The sequence below is a fragment of the Electrophorus electricus genome, chromosome 11 (assembly GCF_041902795.1).
Source record: "Electrophorus electricus isolate QZ-2024a chromosome 11, ASM4190279v1, whole genome shotgun sequence".
Lineage (NCBI taxonomy): Eukaryota > Metazoa > Chordata > Actinopteri > Gymnotiformes > Gymnotidae > Electrophorus > Electrophorus electricus.
The window spans coordinates 7,014,468-7,039,813 of NC_137507.1; the positions used below are offsets into that span (position 1 = coordinate 7,014,468).

General features: G+C 41.9%; 2 protein-coding genes and 1 long non-coding RNA gene across 6 annotated transcripts; 2 read left to right on the forward strand and 1 right to left on the reverse strand.

The window, feature by feature from the left end:
• Nucleotides 1-38: 38 nt before the first annotated feature.
• On the forward strand, nt 39-20,349 carry myrfl (myelin regulatory factor like). 3 transcript variants are annotated; one of them, XM_027007546.3, is made up of 27 exons: nt 39-588; nt 2,196-2,273; nt 3,455-3,530; nt 7,965-8,052; nt 8,226-8,287; nt 9,893-10,301; nt 10,408-10,514; nt 10,655-10,805; nt 10,990-11,185; nt 11,498-11,574; nt 11,809-11,919; nt 12,162-12,252; nt 12,540-12,740; nt 12,991-13,099; nt 13,289-13,398; nt 13,489-13,649; nt 14,092-14,164; nt 14,240-14,328; nt 14,869-14,931; nt 15,121-15,176; nt 15,677-15,856; nt 15,941-15,979; nt 16,133-16,217; nt 16,384-16,458; nt 16,557-16,668; nt 16,914-16,988; nt 17,081-20,349. In XM_027007546.3, exons 3-27 carry the CDS (start codon nt 3,485-3,487, stop codon nt 17,165-17,167), a joined length of 2,853 nt encoding a protein of 950 aa, XP_026863347.2. In that variant the 5' UTR covers nt 39-588; nt 2,196-2,273; nt 3,455-3,484; the 3' UTR covers nt 17,168-20,349. The 3 variants fall into 3 exon arrangements, with proteins under 3 accessions (XP_026863347.2, XP_081579718.1, XP_081579719.1); XM_081723592.1 differs by having other exon boundaries at nt 10,658-10,805; XM_081723593.1 differs by lacking the exons at nt 16,557-16,668; nt 16,914-16,988; nt 17,081-20,349 and having other exon boundaries at nt 16,133-16,252; nt 16,384-16,456.
• LOC145659930 (uncharacterized) lies at nt 12,809-15,733 on the reverse strand. Of its 2 annotated transcripts, none has more exons than XR_014126105.1 (4): nt 15,584-15,733; nt 13,444-13,636; nt 13,213-13,352; nt 12,809-13,084 (listed from the first exon to the last, which is right to left on the reverse strand). It is a non-coding gene; the product is annotated as an uncharacterized LOC145659930 (long non-coding RNA). The 2 variants fall into 2 exon arrangements; XR_014126106.1 differs by having other exon boundaries at nt 13,213-13,357.
• A 377-nt stretch (nt 20,350-20,726) lies between the features above and the next one.
• LOC145659938 (uncharacterized) lies at nt 20,727-24,461 on the forward strand. The gene is made up of 3 exons (XM_081723654.1): nt 20,727-20,990; nt 22,306-22,420; nt 22,594-24,461. Exons 1-3 carry the CDS (start codon nt 20,935-20,937, stop codon nt 22,882-22,884), a joined length of 462 nt encoding a protein of 153 aa, XP_081579780.1. The 5' UTR covers nt 20,727-20,934; the 3' UTR covers nt 22,885-24,461.
• The last annotated feature ends 885 nt before the right edge of the window (nt 24,462-25,346 follow it).

Sequence of the window (25,346 nt, forward strand, 5' to 3'; positions counted from 1 at the left end):
GTTACATACACTGAGAGATTTAATTTATTTAGGAAAAGAGATTATGAAATGCTGGTCCTTTTTGACCCGATGACATGTGTAGATGGTCCTTTCAGAATCCCGGTAACAGAAAGCCTGCTGGTGCGTTAGACGCAGCAGGGACAGGTCCTGTCTGTTCATTTAACGTGAGCATGCTTCATGGAGCCAAGGACACCCTCCATGGTTCTGTAGATGTCTCCATCTCTGCCTGGCCATAAAGAAAACTTCACATACAGCCCGGCCCGGACAGCAGGCGCCCCATCTGCACACAAATGGGTGCTCGCCTGCTCAGGTCATGTGACTGGATTTTGCCTCTGAGATCAGTGAACAAAGTTCATGTTAGATTCAGGAAGCACGACGACTGCCCTCTGCATCAAAGAAGGAACTACGCAAATTCACCACAGAAAACGTCCAGTGGTCCGAACATCCATGGTTTGGAATACCGCCTGTCTGCAGCACTGAGGAAGCAGGAATGGCAGCATTAGTTTTGCAAATGGATTATACTTGAATACGACGATTTTAAAGAGTTGAATCTTCACCAGAACCTTCTGACTCCATCTTAAAGTAAAGGTAGGATGTTTCAACCTTCTCTGATCAGGTACTCTAGTACGGCTACGATCTTCTCTCCATTAAAGCGTCTGTAATCTGAATTATCACCTGATATTTGTTGCCATATTTCCTTTGTCCCCAGTTAGTATGGATCTTAAAATGTTTTCATATCACCCTTCACAACAGAGCAACAAATCAACATTTGACAATAACCCAGTATCAGGGAGTGTGTTTAAAGTTTTGTCAATGTAATTTTATTTTTTAATCTATGGTGGATTTTTGTTCGTTTTTATGTATACCACACTTGGCCATCTAGAACAGGTTTAAAATCACTGTTCTCAATTTTAAGCTCCAGTAACTGAAGTTCAAAGTCTCCCGTACACAGGATACAGTTTGTTTTATAGCAGTAGTATCTTCAGTGTGTATTTATGGTGGGAGTAACTGCTACCAGGAACAGTGGCTAGGGAAAGGGAACAGAGTTTCTACTGCTTTCTGCGTACATAAAAGTGAGTATGTTATAATAATTGCGCAGTTAAATCTTTTTCTAAAATAACACTGGTGTTGTGAACATACGACAGCGACATATGGACATACAACCGAAATATTTAGATATTTCACTGCTTGTTTGACCTTCTGACCTCTACTGCCTGCAGTGGGGACTCTAAAGACCACAGTGGTACAGGGCGTTTCACCGCTGTGCTGAAGGGGATTGATCTGACTTACATCTCCCCGGTGTCCCCCAGCATTCGTTTACAGCAGACGTCCATCCTCATACCAAGGGCATGAAAGCGCGTAGCTTTAAATCTCACAAACCCCCAAACCGGTGACTTAACTTCAGTCAGTACTACGGCATTATATACTGAAGGAGTCCATTCGCCTCTGGAAATACAGAATAAATCCACTAAAAGTTCTTCTGACAGGTTTATTTGAGTTCATGTGGAATAAGCGCCCGTTCGCTACCACGGATTCTCATCCGCGTGCGTAACACGGCCAGTTCCGCCGTTATGATGACCAGCTAGGGCTCGTGCAGCGGGTCGATCCCGGATCAGTTCACTCCGAGCTCGCGGGGTTTCCGTCGCGCGCCGTGATCGGTCAGGTGTAGTGGACGTAACCGGATCCGCAGCGCCAGCACGCGTCCAGCTGCTCACAGAGTACCTCGTGAATGCTGCGGTATAAAACCTTTGTTGACCAGCTTCACTAACCGTTTAGGACGTTGTTCATCGTCGCATTTCGTATGATTATCGGCTCGCGGAGCCTCCCCGGTTTAGCCACGTGTCTCTTTGGCCCGTATAGTTTAAAAACCAAACTTCTCAGCTTACTTACCACTCGAAAGGTTTCCCTAGGCATAAATGTGTGAAATTATTTTAACTAGACTTTTAAAAACTATTGTCCAGTTTGTCCATCTTACATTTCTTATAGCCTGCCTAGACCCACATTAATATAACTGCTCCTTCAGTAGGTAAAGGTAGGCTCCGTGAATAGAAATCCTTTCCATAATATTAATATGCAGTCAATAACAAATAAAGCATTAATGTGCATTATACTTGCTTTCCCCCATCAGTATTGGTGAATAATAGTTATTGTGAATAATGGTCATCAATAGTCTAATTCTATCTTGTCTTTTTCAGTTGGAGGATAACGTGGTTTATCTGGAGATTTGCTTGTCTAGACTGGTCTTGTAAACCTCCTGTACATGCAGGGACAAGGTAAGGATGACATCTGGTTCTGTTTCATCTCCTAAAGGTCTGTGAGTTCCCATTTATTTTATACAAATGATCTTAGGACAACTATGAATAAATGTGCACTAGCTTTTGCCTGCCATGTATGCAAGACCAGACGATTAGTAATTGTCACATATGGTATAAAGACATACATGAATTATCTGACATTATCTCCTCATTCTCAACTTCTAGTAAATAATAACTTATTATAAGATATTCAAAATTATTTGGCAAACTCTGTGGATATTTAGCGTTCTTCCTCTACAGAGAGAAGCGCCACCAAGACTACCACAAAAAATAAAATGGCTGAGGGTAAAAACCTCACCATTTAAAATTATCCTTAAAAAATGACATTTTCTATGCTATCAATGCTGTTTAATTTCCCCTGGACTACACAGAATTAAAATGGATTGTTATCACAATAAACCCAAATTAAAAGGGGAGAAACCAGCAAAATGTCCAAAATGTGCTGAATGACTAAATGGAAATTTTACAGTTTTATCTCAACTTCTTACATATTAAGTTGAACTCTTTTAGCACATTCACTTTTAAATTGTATTTTAGTTACTAGTTTATTGAGATCTTTATTTGAACTGTGTTCTATTTAAATTGTTTTTATCTTTATTGTTTGTTTTTTTTATCTATGTAGCAATTCATTTATGTGAAGGACTTTGAAAAAAAAGGCTGTAGCCTTGAGTTCAGTTAAATTCAGTCTACTCAGAGCTGACTGTCTTCAGTTGCCGGAATTTTAACCGGTTGTTCTGAAACCAATAACTCTGGGTATGTCAGGTCAAGTTAGATCAACTCGGAGTTCAAGTTTCAGTTTAAGTTTTGTTAAACTCACCTTCTTGGATATCACGCTGGTCTGTGAGCTCACTTACTAAAAATTTAAAAAGACTTTAAGCAGCAGGAACTACAATTAAATGTAAACAGCTCTCAGTTAAGGGAAATAATTTCTAACGATCTCTTAACCTTCCCCTGTACACATTTATATGAGCCTGTGTGGGTTTATATTTTACTGCTCAACTGAAGAGGTGGATGTGGGTAAAGATAGAATCACAATACATACACAAAAAAAGAAGAAAAGTCACCTCCACCAGGAGGTGTAGCATCCCCACCTCCACCTGGAGCTGTAGTGTCCCCACTAACACCTGCATGTGAAACAGGTGGAGTTCACGAGGCCTGCAGAAGCTCCAATGGATGTGCTTGGTGAAAATGAAGCGTTGCAGCAGTTTTTTGATGGTAAGAAACCCAGATCCACACTAAACCCAGAAGCACAGTGCCAATGGTGATTTTTTTTGACAACACCTTCTGTCCTTATGCCTACAGGAATGTGGGCATTGAGCTCAATCAGTTGTCATTGTTGTTCATTCACTGTAAAATAAAATGCATGCTTATGGACTTACTCTTAAAAATCCTCTCCATTTTATTAGAGACACTTCCCTCACCTGCTAGTGGTATGGTGCACATGGCCTTGCGTGAGTGTCAGGCTGGTGTCAGACACAGCAGTGTTGCTCATCTTTGTATGTGTGTTAATGTCACTGCTGGGGAAAGAGTGGTCTAACTAACAAACTCTAGTACTTATTGTTTATTGTTTATTGCACTTATCGTTGTGTGTTATAGAGCTTATATGTGTGTTGCACTTCTAGGCATCAGCATTGATTCCTATTACAAGCAAATTACAAGCACACGTGTCTTCTACAATCAAACAAATTGCACAATCACAAAAATTAATCACAGAGTACAACGCTATGGCAGTATTTTATGAATCTTTTATTCTTTTCTTTTTTTGGGTAGTTTAAAAAAAAAAAATTTTTATTGCCAACTAATCAAACTACCTGATTGGGTATTTAACAGTCCCTCCTGCAGGGATAATGTAACATAATGGGTGCATCCTGTTATAAGGGTCTGTTCACATTGTAACAGCCAATCAGAACACTGGAGGGTCTCACTGTGATCTTTGCTAACTGGTTAGACACAAACTCTGAGAACCCACAGTAGAATGAGAGAGACCCAAGGACGCAATCTATACAAAAGACTGAATTAGAAGACATTATTACATGAATTAACTAAAAAACTGTCATTATGACAAATCACATAATTGGGATGATAAACGGTGGTGGGCAGTCAGACCTACTGTGGACATGTATCCCCTGTCAGAGTTGGAGTTGAGCTTTAAAACATCCACGATAAATTAGACAAGCACTCTAAATTACGTCTGTTTGATTTTTTTTTAAACCCCATTTTTTAATGAAATGTTGATGATCTACTAGAGAAATATGCTGTCACGTCCTTCCCACACAAAACTGTCAAATAATTTTTAAAAGCACAGATCTATGACGGTCCAAGAAGGTTCTTCTGTATGTTTTACATCAACATTCATGACATCAATTCATTTGCAGTCCCAGTTATAAGCATGAGTGCCCTTTGCTCTCTAGTCATGTCAACCAGCTGTCAATTACGTAAGACTGCAATTTCTGCAGTGTTCTTAGGTTTTTTGAAGGCATTTCTTCAATAGCCATTCTGGATTTTCAGAATATATATATGTCAGAGTAACCGTGCTGTAACTCTACTGTAGTATATGTCAGAGTAACCGTGCTGTAACTCTACTGTAGTATATGTCAGAGTAACCGTGCTGTAACTCTACTGTAGTATATGTCAGAGTAACTGTGCTGTAACTCTACTGTAGTATATGTCAGAGTAACCGTGCTGTAACTCTACTGTAGTATATGTCAGAGTAACCGTGCTGTAACTCTACTGTAGTTTTAGGTTTCAGAAGGTTAATTGACACTAGTTTACATTTACATTTACGGCATTTAGCAGATGACTTTATCCAGAGCGACTTACAAGGCCTTGAAAAAGTATTCATACCCCTTGAACCTTTCCACATTTTTTCATGTTACACTACAAATTAAATGTATTTTATTGGGATTGTATGTGATAAATGAACACAAAGTAGCAAGTAATTGTGAAGTGAAAAGAACATGATACATGGTTTTCAAATGTTTTAATAAATAAAAATCAGGAAAGTGTGGCGTGCATTTGTATTCAGCCCCCCTGACTCAATACTTTGTGAGACCACCTTTCACTGCAATTACAGCTGCAAGTCTTTTGCGGTATGTCTCTACCAGCTTTGCACATCTACAGGCTGAATTTTTTGCCCATTCTTCTTTGCAAAATGGCTCAAGCTCAGTCAGATTGGATGGAGAGCATCTTGCCACAGATGTGGAAATGTGGAAAAGTTCAAGGGGTATGAATACTTTTTCAAGGCCCTGTATAAAAGTGCTTTATCATTTCATCATATAATACATCCTAGCCAGTACAGTAGGTTAGAGACCAACATACCAATGAATTAGAATACTGTAGAAATCCAGGGATTACTGCTGATGCCTAGAAGTGCAAAATAACATAAGGTCCATCTTAGACAATGACAATGAAGTGCAATAAACAATAAGTACTAGAGTTTGTTTGACAACATCAGTGTAACAAACAATACCCTACAATAAGTAGTAGTTTAGTTAATCAATATAGGAACAGAAGATTGTGTGAACTTCAGAAGATTGAAGACCATTCATGCTGCTGCATTCTGGACAAGTTGTTGAGGTTTGATGGCTCTTAGAAGAAGACCAGCAAGTAGCGAGTTGTAGTAGGCGAGCTTTGAGATCACAAGAGACCGTACAAGCACCTGGGCAGCTTCCTGCGAGAGAAAGAGCTGAATCCTTTGTATATGACAAAGGAGGAATCTGTAAGACTGGGTTAGATTGAAACATGTGTTGAGAACGACAACTGGTTGTCCAAAGTTATTCCCAGGCTACGGGCAGCTTCGGATAGTGATACCAGGGAGTTCTCGAAGGAAACAGTGAGGTCATGGTAAGGGTTGGGAGCACCTGGGATGAACAGAAGCTCTGTTTTACTGAGGCTGAGCTTCAAGTGGTGGGCTGTCATCTATGACGCGATGTCAGTCAAGCATGCTGAGATACGTCTGGAGACCTGCGTGTTAGAGGGTGGAAAAGACAGAAAGAATAGAAACACTAGTTAAAACAATGAATTAAATGAACTTTTCAGAAAGGAGAGATGTCTCTTCTGACCAGGACCTGGTTCTGATTGGACAATGAATGAGACTAATTGTGGACTGTAATTAGGCTAAATCAGGGTAGGACTTTAATTTCAAGATCAGGAACCACAAAACAGCAGAATTCCACTCTGTGTGTGTGTGTGTGTGTGTGTGTGTGTGTGTGTGTGTGTGTGTGTGTGTGTCCCTGAATAGCTGAAAATGGAGGCAAAAGTGAATATAGCCAATTAGTCATTAGCCAATCGGTAAGAAAGAAGCTAATTAAAACTAGGGTTAGTGTTGGGGTTATGGTTAAGTGTTAGGTGCTAGGGTTAGGTGTTATGGTTAAGTGTTAAGATTAGGGTTACCCAGAGAATAAGTCATAAATCCATTAGAACTTTATCATAAATGTTAGACTAACAAACATGACTAGATGGAGATGATTGTGCTTTCAGGGGTATTAGGGTTGAGGGTTAGGGTTGGGGTTAAGGGTTAAGTGTTAGGGTTAGGGTTTTAGTGTGACAGTGGACACCAGCATTCTAGTGATACATGAATATACATCATATATCATTGAACCAATCTGGATTTGACAGTTCCAAATTCCAGCATATCCTGAGTTTAGGATGACCAGGAAAGCAGTAGACCATCCATGTACTGGCCCTGGATCCATTCCCCCATGATGACTGTTCACTATTAATGCCTACATTTCTCCTCTCTGGCATCTATCAGATAATAATCTGATAATCATGATGTAAGTCCAGGATACCATGGAGACATAAAGGTCAGGTTCAAGGTTGTGGGTTTATAAGCCCCAGAGCAGTTAGATTGCTGCTAATTCCTATCTAGATCTATCTTATCTAGATATACCTGTACATCTACCTGTGCTCTATCTGCCCAGATCTGCATATGGAACACATGTCATCACAGGACAGCTGAGCATGCTCAGTGAAGAGCTCTACCTACCCAGATCTCCATAGATTTCTCACATTTAGTTAGCTTTCCTCTGGATCAACGGGCAAGGAAATTTGGATGTCATCAAATGACAGCACATCCCAATATGCTTTATTATTTTAACTTTGCTTTTATTATTATTGCTTTACTAAGCTTTTGCTATACGCTTACATTATGTTTCACTGTGCTTTCCCAGTATTGCATTATGCTTCTCCAGGCTTTAATTATTATTTCATTATGCTTTACTAAGCTTTAATTATGACATCATTATACTTTAATTATGCTTTACTAAGCAGTTGTAGCCACCTTCAAACTCCCAAACCCCGCCCCCAACTCTGCCCACCAATCCCGCCTCCAGTTCCTTGCAGTGACTGTGTTTTATATGAAAGTAAGTATTACAAACTCATCTGGTGATTCACGCTGAGAACAGGACACTACTCCTTAAGGGACAGGGCAGAGTCCGACCTCCATTCAATAATGTCTGGGTGTGAAACCCTTTGATTACATAGTGTTATCCAATCATACATGTTAATGTGGCTAAACTGTCTGCACCACGATCCAAATGCCAATTTTACACAGAAGATGGACCAAGTGTCTGCTTAGGTCTTTAAAATAATATAAATACACAAGACGTGATAAAGATGTGATGAACACACCAAGACTTTGATTTTCAGGGCAGGACGTCAGTGGTGTGTTGGACAGTGCGACAGTAGACACCAGCATTCTAGAGAGATATCTGAGCAATGAGATCGACGCGACTTTGTAAGTACTGGGAGGTGTGCTGCTGTCCCTGCTCACCCCTCACCTTTTTACAGGGTGATATTTAAAGGGCTAAATACTAATGATAAGTACTGCCTTTATAATATTACTCCTAAAATGAGTCATGTATGTACAACATACTGTTCCTGCCTTAGCAGCTTTCTTTATATTTCTAGTATGTTACCTGATTCGCCTCCAGATTCAAGTTCAGAACCTTGTTCTCCTCCACAAATACCAGGTACCAGGTGTTTTTACACATACACAGAGAGAGAGAGAGAGAGAGAGAGAGAGAGAGAGAGAGAGACAGACAGACACAGAGACACACACACAGACAGACAGACACAGAGACACATACACACACAGACAGACACAGAGACACATACACACACAGACAGACAGACACAGAGACACATACACACACAGACAGACACAGAGACACATACACACACAGACAGACAGAGAGACACATACACACACAGACAGACAGAGAGACACATACACACACAGACAGACAGAAACAGAGAGACACATACACAGACAGACAGAGACAGAGAGACACATACACACACACACACACACACACACACATAGACAGACAGAAACAGAGAGACACATACACACACAGACAGACAGAAACAGAGAGACGCATACACACACAGACAGACAGAGACAGAGAGACATATCCACACATACAGACAGACAGAAACAGACAAACACACATACATACACACACACACACACACACACACACACACACACAGAGACACACACAGACAGACAGAGACAGAGAGACACAAAAATCCCAGTTAAGGTATAGTATATACACTCACCAGCCACTATATTCCAAACCCTTTGTATGTGTGTGTGTGTACAGCTGCCCTGTTGGTGGCCGCTGTTCTCTGGCTGTTTAGGACTGCTATGGGCTGGATGTTTTGGAAGGTGGAGCGCTCTGTAATTATTATGCATGTCAACAGATGGGCTGGAGTCTGGACCTGCTCTTGTATACGTTATAGTAAAGTAGAGTATTAAAATAGTCAGTGATGATGGTTACATCACTGACAGTCATTTAAGTCAGACTATAGGAAATATAAGGACTGAGTAATATTCTAGAAAATATTGGATTCCTCAAAATATCTTTCTATCCTAATATACACATTAGATTAACATGTGAGAGGCAGGGAACGAGGCTAGGCCTTCATAAACAACAGAAAAAAACATTACATGTCTGCCAAAAGACCAGAAGAGATCTTTTGTAGAGTAATTGTAGGGTAGTAATTGTAGGGTATTGTTTATTGCACTTCTTATTGTTTAAGATGGACCTTATGTATTTTGCACTTCTGGGCATCAGCACTGATCCCTGTATTTCTGCAGTATTCTAGTTCATTGGTATATTGGACTCTAACCTGCTGTACTGGCTAGGAGGTATTCCCTGAGGAAATGACAAAGCACTGTTGTAAGTCGCTCTTGATAAGAGCGTCTGTTAACTGCTATAAATGTAAAAGTAAATAAGATTAAGCCCTGTTCGCATGCTCAGTTTCTGAGCTTTTGGTCCAGTTTCTTCCTCTTAGTCTGCCCTCCTGACAGAGGAGTGTTTGCAGTCACTTCTGCAGCTGGATCTGTTTCGCACAGTCTGCTCTGAAAAATGTCTACTCAACCATCTTCACTGTCCATAGCATTTAGCTCTGCTTGCATTTCCAAGGCAGCGGTTGGACACCTTCAATGTCAGTGATCTTGTTTTCTGAACTGACCATGTACCTGCTTCTGCTCCCTGTCATGGCATGTTTGGGCTCAGTCTCCTACAGCACCTCTGTTTGACCTCCCCGTCACTTCCTCCTTTACGCAGATGTCCAGTTGGGTTCTGATTGGTCCTCTGGGCAGATGAGTCACGCCACACCTGCCCCAGAAGGCCTGTGCACTGATGCTTCCCTCCGCCTTAAAGGCCCTGGAGTCCTGGAGTCCTGCCCAGCCGTACCCCCCCCCCAGCACAACCACGCTACCGCTGCACGGCCGGGGAAGTCCAGCTCGCCATCATTAGTGCAGGCTGCGTACAGCTTCTCCATACCGCCTTGCTACGTCAGCCCTGCGGAGGGCTACGGCCAAGCCAGCAAACCCCCTGCAGACAAAGAGGGCAGACACGCGGACCCAGCAGGCAGCTACACGGAGGCCGGCGTCTCCACCGTCTCCCCGTGCCTCCTATCTCACGCTGCGTACCCGGACTCGTACGCCACTCCCAAACCAGCCCTGAGTGCAGAGTGAGACATTCTTCTTTGCAGTTTTGGGGTTAGCTTGGTTTATGTCCCAAGTGGTTTCCTTCCTGGAATAAGATTTGATTTCCTTTCTGTGTGTTTGCTTTCACAGAAGAATCTCCCCTGAAAGGAAGCGGAGAAGACCCTCGGGCTGTTTCCACGGGAACCTGGACCAACAGCACCAGTGGGGAAACTCGGTTTGGCCCAAGGCTTCATTCTGTGAGTCTTAAATAAAGAACACCAGTAACCATTAACCAGAGACAAATGGTCCAGTTCATTTATCATGTGACGAGAATCTGAACCTAACTGTCCTCTAGTTTGCATGATTTCCCCCCCGGCGGCCCTGTGTGTTCTTGTAGCAGGTCCTGACGGTGGGACATGTGAGATGCCATGCTATGAGGGTGATGCCCAGGGGACCAGTGCAGACATGGGAGCATACCAGCTACTGACGTGGCAATGTTACCAGCCCAGCCAGTGGACCAGCCTCTACAACCAGAGCTACCAAACACTGTAACACCTTACTGATGCCTCAGGCAAAGACATGAGCTTTGTTGAGTCCTACACTCGGCAATACCAGCCTGTATCTCTGACGTACAGTCCCTTCCGCCACTGAGCATTTCTGCCATTCGGTGTTAACGTTACTTGTTTTAATTTGAAACAGTAAAAATGAGTTAAAATTCTCTCCGCTTCCCAGTCCACCCACAGGCTACCACGTGGACGCAGATAAAGGGTTCAGTTACTCTGCAGCCGACGAAGCCTTCGTGTGTCAGAAGAAGAACCACTTCCAGGTCACAGTTCACATTGGGATGACTGGGGAGCCCAGATATGTAGGAACTCCCGCAGGTCCTGTGCCTGTGGAGAGCTTCCAGCTGGAAGTCTTCGGAGTCAAGGTAGCGTATTCCACACTCAAGGTTGGCGTATTCCACAGACAAGTTTAGCGTATTCCACAGACAAGTTTAGCGTATTCCACAGACAAGGTTAGCGTATTCCTCAGACAAGGTTAGCGTATTCCTCAGACAAGGTTAGCGTATTCCACAGTCAAGGTTAGCGTATTCCACAGACATCTGCCCCTCTACTTCTCACATATACTGGAAAAAAAGGTGCTGTGATTTAACATATTAGTGTTTTCTGAATGAACAATATAAAAAAAGATACACAAAATAATTTTGTTTGTGATTTTGACATTTTGACTTTCCTGTCAGCTGGAGGCCCCGGACCACCACGTCACTATCGAGCAGTCACAGTCTGATCGCAGTAAAAAACCTTTTCTGCCTGTCCAGTGAGTCTCCTTATTAGAAGTCCTCAAAGGCATGATTAAAAGCCACTTAGAAAATATCACACACACACTCTTATTTTCCACTGGTTTATGTATGTATGGCCAGCCGCATTATGTATGTGAGAAAACAATGTCCATTTTAGCTAGAATAATGTCATATTAGCAATTTAAAAAATTAGCTACAATTAAAAATGTTCTACTGCCCATTATTTTTGCTTATTCAACATGTTTTTTTAGAGTAACCCTGCCTGGCAACAAGGTAACCAAGGTTACACTTGGCCGATTACATTTCAGTGAGACCACTGCTAATAACATGAGGAAAAAAGGCAAACCCAATCCAGACCAGAGGTGAGAGGTCACACATCCCATATCACAGGCCAACCAGAGTCCAGCAGGGAAGTCAAACTGCTAGCCACACACTCAGAGATAGGAACGGTGTGGTGGCCTGTGTTTGATGCTGTGTGATAGTTTCTTTAAAATTTTGATCTAAAAATAGTCCTTTGTCAGTCCAAAATGGCCTGACATTTATTCTTGCACTGGAGATGAAAGGTTGAAGTTTTGCTGGCTGATGTGTGTTTTTGGGTTGCCAGGTATTTTCTAATGGTAGTGGGGCTTTATGCCACTGTCAAAGAGCAGAGTTACCTACTGGTTGCAAACATATCCGAGAGAATTATTGTTAGGGTAAGTCTCGCCTATTTGCACAAATGAATCAGTACAGATCCAGACACCACACACACACAAAAGTGCTTCCTTTTAATGGGAACTCAGACTTGAGCATGTTAATTGTCACATAATCTTGTACATGCAATCTGGCACATATAATCAAATGTAATCTGGTCTTTATTTCAGGTTTCTTACTGTAACCTCAAAGCTTTTTCTGCTGCATTCCAGAAATGGAAATCACACACTAAATTTGAAGGAATGTTGGTCACAGCTGACTCTGATTGCGCCTTTTCTCTGTCCACCAGGCGTCCAACCCAGGGCAGTTTGACAATGATGGCGAGGCACTCTGGCAGAAGGGCCAGACCCCAGACTCCATGGTGTGCCAGGGGAGGGTTGGCATAAACACAGACATCCCGGATGAGGCTCTAGTGGTGTGCGGGAATGCCAGGATAATGGGCGCGGTCATGCATCCCTCGGACAAGAGAGCCAAAGAGAACATCCAAGAGGTGAGGGTCTTGGCTTCAGCTCCCCGAGGGTGTCTGATACCGCACTCACCAGGCTGCGCCATGCTGCCACCTGGTGGAGACAAATAACTTGTAAATCGCTGCAGACAGGAGACAGGATGTTACTGGTCAGTGACATCAGTAAGCAGGAAGACATCTAAGGCAGCATACTGCTTTGTTATGAGTAAAATTAATGTGGAGGTGAGTGGGGTGTGTAGGAGGCGCAGGTTTCACTGGTGGGATTCCTCTCCAGGTGGACTCCACAGCTCAGCTGCAGCGGATAGCTCAGATGAGGATTGTGGAGTATGACTACAAACCCGAGTTTGCCACAAAGATGGGAATCGACACTGTGCATGAAACAGGTGTGTGCAGGAAGGAGAGGGTTAATATCAGGGCTGTGGATGCTTAAACAGACTCACACCTGACTGAGGTCATGAGGGTTCGTTCCCCATGTCCGGCAGAACAGTTCACACACCTGCTGTTTTTGGGAATGTGCTGGTCTTGGGCGGTGTGCTGCTGGATGTGTGAGATTTCTTGGTGTTTGGGATCAGGGATCATAGCCCAGGAGGTGAGGGAACTGCTTCCCACAGCCGTGAGAGACGTTGGGGAGGTCACCTGCTCTGACGGAGAGAAGATTCACAACTTCCTGATGGTGGACAAAGTAAGTGTGTGGCGTGTGCTACGGATGCGTGGTAGCTAAACGTACTGGGAAGCCTTCAACACCTTGTCCTGCCTGTGGTCCGGACCACAGGAACAGATCTTCATGGAGAATGTGGGCGCAGTGAAGCAGCTCTACAAACTCACTGACAACCTGGAGGCGCGGCTTCAGGAGCTGGAGGTGTGGAACGCCCGTCTGGCCAAGCTGAAGAACCCGGGAAGTGTGTGCTCCAAAACGGGCTCTGCTGAGAGTGGGTCAGTTAAGCAAAACACAACCTGGGCCTGGAAACAGACATCACACACACACACACACACACACACACACACACACACATCTGGCCTGGGTCTGGACCTCACACACACACACACACACACACACACACACATGCACGCATGCACACACCCCCTGGGCCTGGGAACAGACCTCACACACACCCTGGGCCTGGGTCTGGACCTCACACACACCTCAGGCTTGGGTCCAGACCTCACACACACACCCCGGGGCTGAACACTTCTCAATGATATGAAGATCTAGTTTCTCTTTATTTGATGTCCCACTTTCTGTTCATATAGGTATGATCAGTGTGTTTATGGTCTGTTTGCGCTGTACTCAGGTGTATGGCCTGAATATTGATACAGACATGCTGGTTGATTTCATTTAATTTGCCTAACAAACATTTGTACACTTGTGCTACAGAAACGTTCCTAAAAACAACAAACCCCAAGCGTCAGAACCCTCCAGAAAGACCTCCCTGCTGAAGGCTGGCAAAGTAAGACAAAAACACAAATCTAACTGTCTCTTCACCTGATTAGATGTCCACTCTGAAAACCTGTTTCTGCTGCAGGAGTATGTATGTGAAAAATACCAAGACTGCCTTCAGAACAGAATATTCCAGACTACAGGCATTATGCTTGTGGTAATTATGGCTTTCTGGTGAGTCCTTTCTCTCTTTGAAATATTTCACACAAACAGTAACCCACACCCACACGGCAGGTTCTGAAAACCCTCCACTCGGGTGTCTCTAAAACCCAACTGTTAAGACCCAACTCTTAAGACAGTTTAACCTAACCAAACTAATGAATATTCCATAAATGCTATAACGTACTAAAAAGTAGGATTATCACAGCAACATTCAAGGATCCCTCACAACAGACAGTCTTTATCATAAAAACTTCAAACACAGTAAGGTTTCAGAAAATATTACCTGATATGTCTTAAAATACTTTTTCTAAGCTGTATTTCAGTTTTCATTAAAAAATTAAAATTAAAACATAACTGTGATTACTTTTAATGTAATAATAATAATGTAATAATAAAAGATTAAAGGCAGGTATATAATGTGGAAATATCCTGATTGATGTAACACTACATGAATCCCCAGACACAGATATTACTGCATTGAAACTGATGGTTTCAGGTTCTTGGAGAGATTTTGGATTTTCGTCTCTGATTCCATTTTTGTTTGTGTTTCAGTGCAATCTGTATAACTTCACTCTATATGCTCACAGTAAGAGATGATTTGGACAATGTTTCCAGGTAGCTATATCTTCATTCATATTAATGTAAACCTTCAATCATTAGCCATTAGCCATTCATTATGTAAATAAGGTTTAGCCATTTTTAATATATTTGTATATGCAGTTAGTGCTTCCCATACAACATTGGTTACATAGGCAGACATGAATATTCATCTATCTGCCCTTTCTGCGTATGAATTTCCTGCAGCCCAGGTAACTCCACCATGTTTCCAGACTCCGCAGCCACAGAACATTTGCCCACAGGTATGCACTTGGAAAAGTTTCTGTCTGACCAGGTTTGAGTGTCATGTCTTCTACACTGGCATAATGAAACTGAAGCCTGTCGTGTTTTCTTAGAAATAGAATAAAATCTGAAGCAGTTGTATTGGCAGGAGAAGGTCTGAATGAAAAGGAATAATTCAACTTCCTATTTATGACCCCCCCCAGTGCATCCTGTCCCTAAAATCTAAAATAAATGAATAAAATAAATAACATTTGACATAAACTACCTTCCTTCTTGAAGAAACGGTTCTGACTCTACTCTGCATCACAAAGATGGTACAAGTAGCTATACATGGAGGTTACCTCATCTGCTGTGAATAGATAACGCTAATGAAGACAAAAAAAAAGGGAATGGTGATGATGAACATTCATTTTAAACGCAGACTTACCAAAGTGTGTAGATTAATGGATATGCTGTCGTTACTGGACGTGTGCTCATACCCTGTGTTGCTGGATTGACACTAACGGTCTTCCTGTTGCAGTGTTCCCTACAGCGCCAGAGCCTTGGCCACCAGAACTTGATTTCTCCAGCGTGTACTACTCCGATCAGGTTTACTGCTGCCCTCCCACAGCGTCCAGACGGCCCACGACTGCCGAGACGTGTGCGTCTCTTAATCCGGACGCCCTGCCCATGCCTGAGGACACCAGTCAGAGACCTGAAGGTGGGACAGAACCCTCGCAGCTGCTTCCAGAGACAAAAGCTTTTCTTTCACTGCTGGGTTTTGATAGATTTTGTGCCGTTTTAGATCAGACGTGGAGAGAGCTGCAGAGACATTACAGTGACTGTAAGTTGTAAGAGTGACACCAGTATGTTGCAGTATCCTGCATATCCAGCAACACATTTAATGCAACGTGCTTCTAATCTGACATTCTCTGTAAGATTATTCTAATCTTAGATTGTTTCATAACTAATTCTTGGTCTATTACTTCCCTTACAGGGACAAACACGACCATTCAGTCAATTTTCATCACACAAAACCAGCAGTTTATAGACCACCGCTACATAGACCACAGTCTCAGTGGGTAGGTGGTGTCTACATAGACCACACTCTCAGTGGGTAGGTGGTGTTTACTTAGACCATGTTGTACTCAGCCATAATTGTAAGTTGCTTTGGATAAAAATGCCGGAAATGTAAATGTTTTTGCTTCCCTGTAGTGAAGCAACATAATTTTGGCCTGTGTCTTACAGGAAAGGAAACTACAGCTATCTGATCCCCATCAGTAAACACATTCCACTCAATATGCCGGTCACCCTGCAGATGAAGTGAGTATACATTACTTTACAAGCCATGTCAGATCTCAGAAGTACATAGTCTACTGTAGTTCATTGTAGTTGTGACCACTGGGTGTCTCTCTGAGCAGCAGTACTGAGCTGCTGGTTGTCCACCTCTGTGGCTACGAGCTGACAGAGATGTGTGCGGCGTTTCTTGAGGACTACCTTGGGAACAGGTTTCATGCTGTTCCCAACACACAGGTACCAGACTTGAAAGAAACGGGGAACGTCACACTGTATGATTTTGTCCCATGTTTGTGAGCTCTATTGTCCCTACCAGTGTGCAATGTTCAAAGAATTACATTTCCCCAAAGGTTTAATATATCACAGTATTTTCTGTGTATACTGTGATAATGGAAAAACAAAACTAATTGCTTTAAACTAGCAAAACTAATTGCCTTAAATGTAATCACTGATATGAATTAGTAACAGAGTTTTCTTAATAGGGGTACATACACCAGTGGACACTGCCAGTTACTCAGAGATATAGATCATCTTACCACTTCCGTGTTGCAGTTGCTGTAAGGAACTCTTTATTTTAAGTGAGTCACTACAGTAAGTGGTATGCTATAGCCCGACACTGAAACACAAACCACTCCTTTCTGTCCCTCAGGGTCAGTCTGACTGTGCTACAGATCCCAACTACGTGGAAGTACTTTTTACTGACTATTATTTCCATTTTTACCGCCGCTGCCAGTGATGCACACCTGAGCACAGCACACCTGAGCACAGCACACCTGAGCCCACTACACCTGAGCACACCACACCTGAGCCCAACATATCTAAGCCCAACACAACAGAGCACAGCACACCTGAGCCAAACACACCCGAGTCCAGTGCACCCGAGCACAGTGCATAGGAACACAGCGCACCAGAGGACAGTTCATCTCAGACCCTGGTAACTCTGTCTGAGGAGGACAACAGGCTGAACTGATGAGGACTACTGAGGCAGAAAAACAACTTCTCAAATGAAATGTGTTGTATGTCGTGCGTTTGTGTGTGTGTGTGTGTGTGTGTGTGTGTGTGTGTGTGTGTGTGTGTGTGTGTGTGTGTGTGTGTGAAAGAAAATGAATGAGGAATTGTGTGTGTGTGTGTGTGTGTGTGTGTGTGTGTGTGTGTGTGTGTGTGTGTGTGTGTGTGAAAGAAAATGAATGAGGAATTGTGTGTGTGTGTGTGTGTGTGTGTGTGTGTGTGTGTGTGTGTGTGTGTGTGTGTGTGTGTGCACATGTGTGTATGCATTTGTCTTGACATTTTTAGCAATCTCTATCTTTATAAATGCCCTAATCTGACAAAACATACAGAAATAGCCACTAGCATTAGCATAACTGCAGAAACACTATTATTAAATCAAATTGAAGTAGTTTTGACAAACCTGCACTTCTGTGCACTGCATGGTGTATTAACATCTTCAAATTGTGTTGGCTCAGAGGGAAGATTCAACATTCTTTCTTTTTTTTTCACAGTGGAACTGATTTGTATTTAAAAAAGTACCTGTAAAAAAAATCTTATTTGAATCTTTTTGTGGTATTTTTCTGTATAACGTTGCACCTGTTTCATACTGTTCATTTACAGCCAAAGCGATTACAAAATTATGTCCCTTGCTTCCTTCATTAATTAGTACAGAGGACAGATAGTGTAACCTGCTCAGAAAAGCTAAGAAACCACCACCTACTGACACACACACACATGACCTCCTAGTTAACACACACTGTAATGATGTTAGCGTGCACTCTAACGCGTTACCAGGCAACGGCATCCCCGGAGACAATTGGTTCATAGATTAATTATGGAAAATCCCAGAGATGAAGCTTCAGGGAATGACCAGCCAGGACTGAGAGGTCACATGGTGATTATTATCCGATCATATGGACTGAGTATTGATCGAGGATTGTGTGTGCACGTTATGAAAGGAACATCTAATGTCTTCGTATATTGTACTTTTGAATGTTTGTGAAGCAGAAGGGGAGGGGCTACAGGTATAAAAGGGAAAACCAAACGCTAAACAGGCACCAAAAGGCTCTTATTTGAATGTGGGGGCAGGTCTGCCTCATTACATGGAATACACTGTTGATGAGCAGAATATTTTAACGCACTAATGAGATTACTTCACTGTGGATTATTGTGTAGTTGTGTTTGACTTTGTGTTTTGTAAGACAGGAATGCTATTTGAATGCCCCCCATTGTATAACTGAAGGCATCCCATTTTATTCTGTAGTCACTGAATTTACCCTGAATAAGAATTTCTACTGATGTAATGTGCAGGTTTTTCTTGTATCCTAATACTTCAAATCTACTTATGCCTGAAAGCTGGATTGTCTGGTTATAGCGTCATATAAACCTTCATGCACATTAGAACTTTTGGTTATCCTAAAATAAACACAGATAAAGTTGTCTTGTGTTTTATCGCTGTCTACATATAAAGAAGACATTTTACGTAGTGGATATGGTTGGCAAATTTTTTTCTACAAATGTGAACTCTTTCTATTCACATTTAGTCCTCCAGTATCTTCACAACAGGTTCTTAGCAACAGACATTGTGATTCGAATAGTTGAGAAATCCAGCAAAATCCTCTGTTTCGCAGGATTGTTGCAGGCCAGCTGTAATTATTTTGTCTCTTTTGTAGCTTTGCGTCAAGAGCTTTCTTTTTTTACTGGACTCCAGATTTCTTAGATGAGGTCCAAGTGGAATGAGCGAGTGGCTCATCATACTCATTATGCTCTCTGGAGAACCTTGTCTTGAATGGTGACAGTGGTAGCTCAGTGGTGAAGGTACTTGACTAGTAATCAGAAGGCCCTTAACCCTCACGTGCTCAAGTTGTGTTCAGTCAGAATTGTAAGTCACTTTGGATAAAAATATCAGGTAAATGCAAATGAGCTACTGCCTTTTTCACCTATGCAGTCTAAATCTTATTTATTTATGTATCTTTTACGGTAAGTTCCTATAGGACATGCACTGTAGTGTTTGTGTGGGTTTCCAGGTTAGAATCAGAAAGTGAACCAAATGGTATTTAGCAAAATTGACAAAATGCCTCCTAGCAATCAAAACATAAGAAGAAACAATTAGCAAGCGCTTATGACTTATTCACGTGCAAAGACCTCAGCAGTCACTCTGAGGGGTGACATGGAGATCAGGGTCAGACCTTTGGGAAACTTGAAGTCATGGGAGAAGAAACAATAGAAGCGCTGCATTATTGAAGAAAGATGGGGACCGGAACAAGTCTGAAGAAAGCTCTCCGCGGTCCACAGGTGCACAGACCTGGCGGAGCAGGAGCAGCACACGCGGATGATCAGGTAAGTACCTCACCTCACTTATCACGAGGACTTCAGATAGAGATGAAAAAATCGGCACACTAAGAGCATGCCACGCAAACATGACCTGCACTTAATCAGTAAATGTGGTGTAGTTATGAAATAGAAATGTAGATTCTCAATACATATGCATGTGATTTCACTACACTGCAACATAGTTATTATGACGAATAAGTCCATGAGTGTAAATAACAGAATTGCTGATGTTTCTCTGCAGTTTAAGATGCTACACTTTAATCACAAATTGCAGCAGAGGAATCTGTTAGTGGCCTCATTTATGGTTGTATGAATGTAATAATTACCATATTGCTATATCATGATGGAAAACAACAAAACAAAGACACTTTAAGCAAGCAAAACAAACAAACATTGGCAAATCCCTCAGAAAGACATACTGAAGAGTAGATCTCTCAGTGTTAAAGGAGCATGCCAGTAGGCTAGTTAGTGTGCTGGCAATGTCAATGTCACGAAAGTTATTGATACTTGCCAATATGGCCCACTGACAATTGCCGAGGCAGATTGTTGGATGCATCAAGAAAAAATTTTTAAATCTTAGATTTCCTATTTAAACATAAATTGTTTTGGTTTATTCTTTAGCAAGAAGGTGGGCTAAAAATAACTAATTCTGTGAATAATCAAAAACTTTGTAGCATAAATGTATGATCATTTGTCATTTGGTGGCACAACACTGAAATTGTTCCAGGACCTAAAAATCAAAGACCACAGTATCCATCTCATATGTCCTGAAAGCACGCGCACGCGCGCGTGTGTGTGTGTGTGTGTGTTTGTGTGTGATTGTGAGGTAACTAAGCTGCAGTGAACCTGCTATCCGATTCCGGTGAGGTTGTGCTCCGTAGTGAGTCAGACAGGCATCTTGATTACAGCTGATTCGGTTGACGGGAAAGACACACTCACTCTCTCTCTCTCTCTCTCCCCCTCCCTCCTTCCTCAGAGACCAAAATAAAGTCAGAGTTCAAGACTTTTAAGTTGTACTAGCTGTAATGATGCACTGCACCTCTTTTCATAAAGTCCCAGCTTGAAACAAGGAAGGCATTGATATTCTGGGATAGCAGCAAGGCCACCATCACATTTTTGATCCAGTTTATTCCAAACATCCAACAACGTCTCCTGCAGGCACCTCACAAGGAGCATTCAGAAATGACCCTCTCCCCAAGAGCGGGGTCGACCGAGGACAGGATCCCAAGAGATGCAGGGTAGGAAGGATTCCTCTGTCTCTGCATCTCTGTCTGTCCTGTCCTGACTCATTTGCATGCACAGCCTGCCATTTCCTGGCCTGGATGTTTGAGATAAAGGTGATGTCACCCTGTCACCTGATTAATTATACACTTTTGGCAGACTATTGTTTTGTTCCAGGAGTTGTGATGGAGCGTTTCATTTAATTATAATTACAATAATAATAATAAACGTCATTTGTAAAATGCTTTCTTAAACACAGTTTACAAAGTGTTTTACAGACAGTAGAATACATAGAGGAGGAATAAGTTTTAACATCTTGAGATCCGTCATCTCAGGGAGCTCACATTTAGAAGAAAAAGAAAAAAATTGAAGATTTTAAAGAATACAGTGAAAAATTAAAAAATAAAGGAATGAATAATTAAATAAATACAATCTAAATAAAAATCCAGAAATTGCAGTAAGAACACCACTATCCCCAGAGCACGGGGTCTGTTTGTAGTTTCAACACTTGGTCTTTCATCCATTAACAAAAACAACCTGCAAACCCACAACACTTCTAAATGACTACAGTAAGTGTTTTGGAGTACATTTCCTTATATTTGCAATATTTAAAAACAAAGGAAAAGAAAGTAAGAGCTTTGAGGTGTAAAAAAATAAAAAAAATAAAAAATAAAAAATTATGGAACCACCATCTGGTCTGGAGGGAAACAATACAAGCCTGAATGCAGGGGATCTTGGATGCAAAACTCCAGATAGAATAATTCACATACAATAGTTTATCTCTACAGGGAAACAGAACCTCCAGACAATCCACATTTCACCTTCCAGCATAGCTGAGATTGGTATTGTATATAATATCACCTGTGTGTTAAGAGTCTGCATAAAATTCAAAAGTGTTTTCTGTAGATTAAACACTTCTTTCCATGACAACGCAACCAAAAGGTTTATTAAAACAGCGTCTCCAAACCCAGTTCTGAGGGAAAGGTGTGTTAGGAGTCTGGGTCAGACCAAAAACATAGCGTGTTTGAGGAGCTCTGAGGAGTGTGTTGGAAAAGTTTGTTTAATAAGCCATGTGGTGAGGTTGTTATGAAAAAACTGCATTAAAGTGGAATACAGTAGCAGAGACATCAAAACCATGACTTTAATTTATTGTCCATTATGCGGTGTTTTAAAACAATGTTCACATGTAGTTGCCCTGATGGCTGGTAGATCTCCTTAATTTCAGTGCATGCTGTTACCACTGCCCAAGCATGAGCATGCTCAGAATGTAGCACACAGCTACAACACTTTGATGTTAACATACAGCCAAGAGGTTTGTTTTTTCCTCCACAGCCAATGTTTTTTCCCACCAATCAGCTGCAGCGTAGCTCTGAGGGTGGGGAGAGAGGGTGCTGTCCTCACCTCCACACAGCAGAGGAAGCTACAGACCAAAGGTCTGCTGGCTGAGGTAAAGCACATCAAACACGTACATGCATGAAAAGAAGATTACACAGCTGACCTACAGAGCTTTCTCCTGCAGTCAAAATGCCATAAAGCTCTCAGATTACTGATGTTCACTGTGTGTGTGTGTGTGTGTGTGTGTGTGTGTGTGTGTGTGTGTGTGTGTGTGTGTGTGTGTAGCTGGCGCGGATAGAGCAGGAGCTGAGAGAGACTGTGCAGAGAGAGGAGGAGAAGCAGCGGGAGCTGGACCAGATGCGTCAGGAGGAGAACCAGGAGCGCTGGAGGAGTCTGTGCTTCCTCACCCTCAACCAGCGCACTGCCAAGTACGAGCCCCCTCAGGACCCCCTCAGGACCTCTCAGGATCCCTCAGAACCACCCGGGGTGCTGCAAGAGCCAGAACAAACTTGCCCAGGCCTCCACTGGCAGCCCCAGCAAGCTGCAGGGAACCAAATGTGGTGGCTCAGTGGTTAAGGCACTTGACTGGGTTGCCATTTCAAGTCCCACCACTGCCACTGTTGGGCCCCTGAGCAAGACCCTTAACCCTCAATTACTTAAGTTGTGTTCAGTTATAATTTTAAGTCGATTTGTAAGTTGCTTTTCCGTAAATGTAAAATGTAATTTCCTAGTCGCAAGCTTCTAAAATCTGCTGCTCTTGCAATAGTGCTACATTAAGAGAGTTTCGTTAAGAGAGCTTCGTTAAGAGGGCCTCATGCTGGGGCTTTGAGAAGCTGTTGGCTCAAGTTTGGATCAGCTCCATGTAAACTGAATATTGACTACTGCTGCAGTTAAGAAGACTGTGCTTGTTACTGGTTACACTCTTCCACTTGCACTGACTGTGTATTCAACAAAGACTTATTATATAAGTATAATTACTAAAGAAATTCTGTATCTGTGTGCGCGTGAGTGCTCGTGTGTGCGCGCGTGTGCGCGCGTGAGTGCGCGTGATTGTTTTTTGTAGGCCATGGGTAACCAGCTACTACAGGAACATACCCATGCACATCTACTGCTTACCTATAGAGACCGACCGGCAGAAGATGAAGGGAAAAAAAGAGGTGGTGATGAAGAGAGCTGGGCAACCCTGAGTCTCCAGGACAGCAGTATGGCCCGGAAACAGAAGATCCAGGCAGGCAGAGCGCTGCAGTGCCAGCTGTAACAGGGAACGCACCTCTACTTTGAGATTATACAGTTATATCTGTAGTGTTGAACACTATATTCATACATTCATACATACCAGAACATGGAATTCCCTGCACTTATAACCAGCAGTTGGACACAAACCAGTGGATGTCACAAGAATGACATCACAGCATTTTTATATGACTTGCTGATGTGGACTGTTTTGATTTTGAGATGAAATTATCATTTTGTCAAAAGCAGTAACAGCTGTGTTCTTTAAATATTGTTTACCATACTGTGTTTGTGTATTCCACTTGAATGTACAGACAAAAGTAAACTAACTTATAAATTGACATATGTAAACCTACTATGATTCACGTACTGAAACAAAACACTTTAAAACTGTTCCAGACCCATTAATCACTATGTTTCCTGGACATGAGTCCCTGTAAATGGCCTTCCCTCCTGGAGGCAGGTGTAAGACAGGCTTGAGACAGGTGTAAGAGGTATGAGGCAGGTGTGAGGCAGGTGAAAGACGGGTGTGATATTAAGTGGGGAGTACTGAACAACTGCATGAATGTTTTTGGAAAAGTTTGTACTGGAAAGTTGTCTAAAGCATGGAAAGTTCAAAGTTTTTAGTTGTATTCAAGAGCTACTGAAAATGAACCAAACCGGCACTAATTGGCTGAAGTCTTCACTAAACAGCTGCCACCTGTAAAATTCATTCAGCTGAGAAGAGCTTGTTTTTATTTTTGCCAGACTGCTGGACAATTTCCCACTGTGCACTGTTCCACAAATATTCATTCAGCTGTTCACTGTGTATACTTAAACAGCAGGTATCCTGACCAACGTGCTTTCACCATGCCAGAGATAGAAAATACCTTCCTCACTAAATTCTTGTGTCTTTTCCCATCACTTATTGACTGACTGCTTTAAAATAAAGATACTACTTTACAATAAGACTACCTTATAAATGTTATGGATACATTTTTTTATTACTGGTTATTACTAAGTTCATTATATTATTATTTTTAATAATATTATTATATTAATATTATCATTATTATTATAACTAATAAGGATTATTATTATAATTATTGTATATTTATATTATGATCATTTATTATTATAATAAATTATCATGACTACTAAGACTTGTTTGTGGTTAAATGGCAGTAACTTGTTAATTAATATTTGAGCCCTTTCAATTAAAAATCATATATATCCATATACTGTTTTACTGCATTCTATAAAATAACCACAATAATATAAACATTATTAGAAGTTTTATTTTTAAATGCCCACATGAACGAGGTAAGGTAAGTCTAAATAAAGCATATTTAGAATTTTATTGTAATTTTAATGTAAAGGTGCAAAATCCAAAACTCAAACAACTGATTTTACAAAAAGGGGAGCTAGCTGATGTATGGAGGGTTTTGTTGCAAGGACTCAAATTCTGAAACTGGCAGGTGTAATGTTGACTGATGGAGGTATAATACTGACTGATGGAGGTGTAATGTTGACTGATGGAGGTGTAATGCTCACTGATGGAGGTGTAATGCTGACTGATGGAGGTGTAATGCTGACTGATGGAGGTATAATGCTGACTGGAGGAGTTGTAATGTTGACTGATGGAGGTATAATGCTCACTGATGGAGGTGTAATGCTGACTGATGGAGTTGTAATGTTGACTGATGGAGGTATAATGCTCACTGATGGAGGTATAATGCTCACTGATGGAGGTGTAATGTTGACTGTTGGAGGTGTAATGTTGACTGATGGAGGTGTAATGCTGACTGTTGGAAGTGTAATGCTCA

Coding starts and splice junctions, on each gene's coding strand:
- myrfl (XM_027007546.3), top strand. CDS start 3,485: ATGGATGTGCTTGGTGAAAATGAAGCGTTGCAGCAGTTTTTTGATG. Junction 12,253..12,539: donor CCGAGAGAATTATTGTTAGG/GTAAGTCTCGCC, acceptor TCTGTCCACCAG/GCGTCCAACCCAGGGCAGTT. Junction 13,399..13,488: donor ACTTCCTGATGGTGGACAAA/GTAAGTGTGTGG, acceptor TCCGGACCACAG/GAACAGATCTTCATGGAGAA.
- LOC145659938 (XM_081723654.1), top strand. CDS start 20,935: ATGACCCTCTCCCCAAGAGCGGGGTCGACCGAGGACAGGATCCCAAGA. Junction 20,991..22,305: donor AGGATCCCAAGAGATGCAGG/GTAGGAAGGATT, acceptor TTTCCTCCACAG/CCAATGTTTTTTCCCACCAA. Junction 22,421..22,593: donor CCAAAGGTCTGCTGGCTGAG/GTAAAGCACATC, acceptor GTGTGTGTGTAG/CTGGCGCGGATAGAGCAGGA.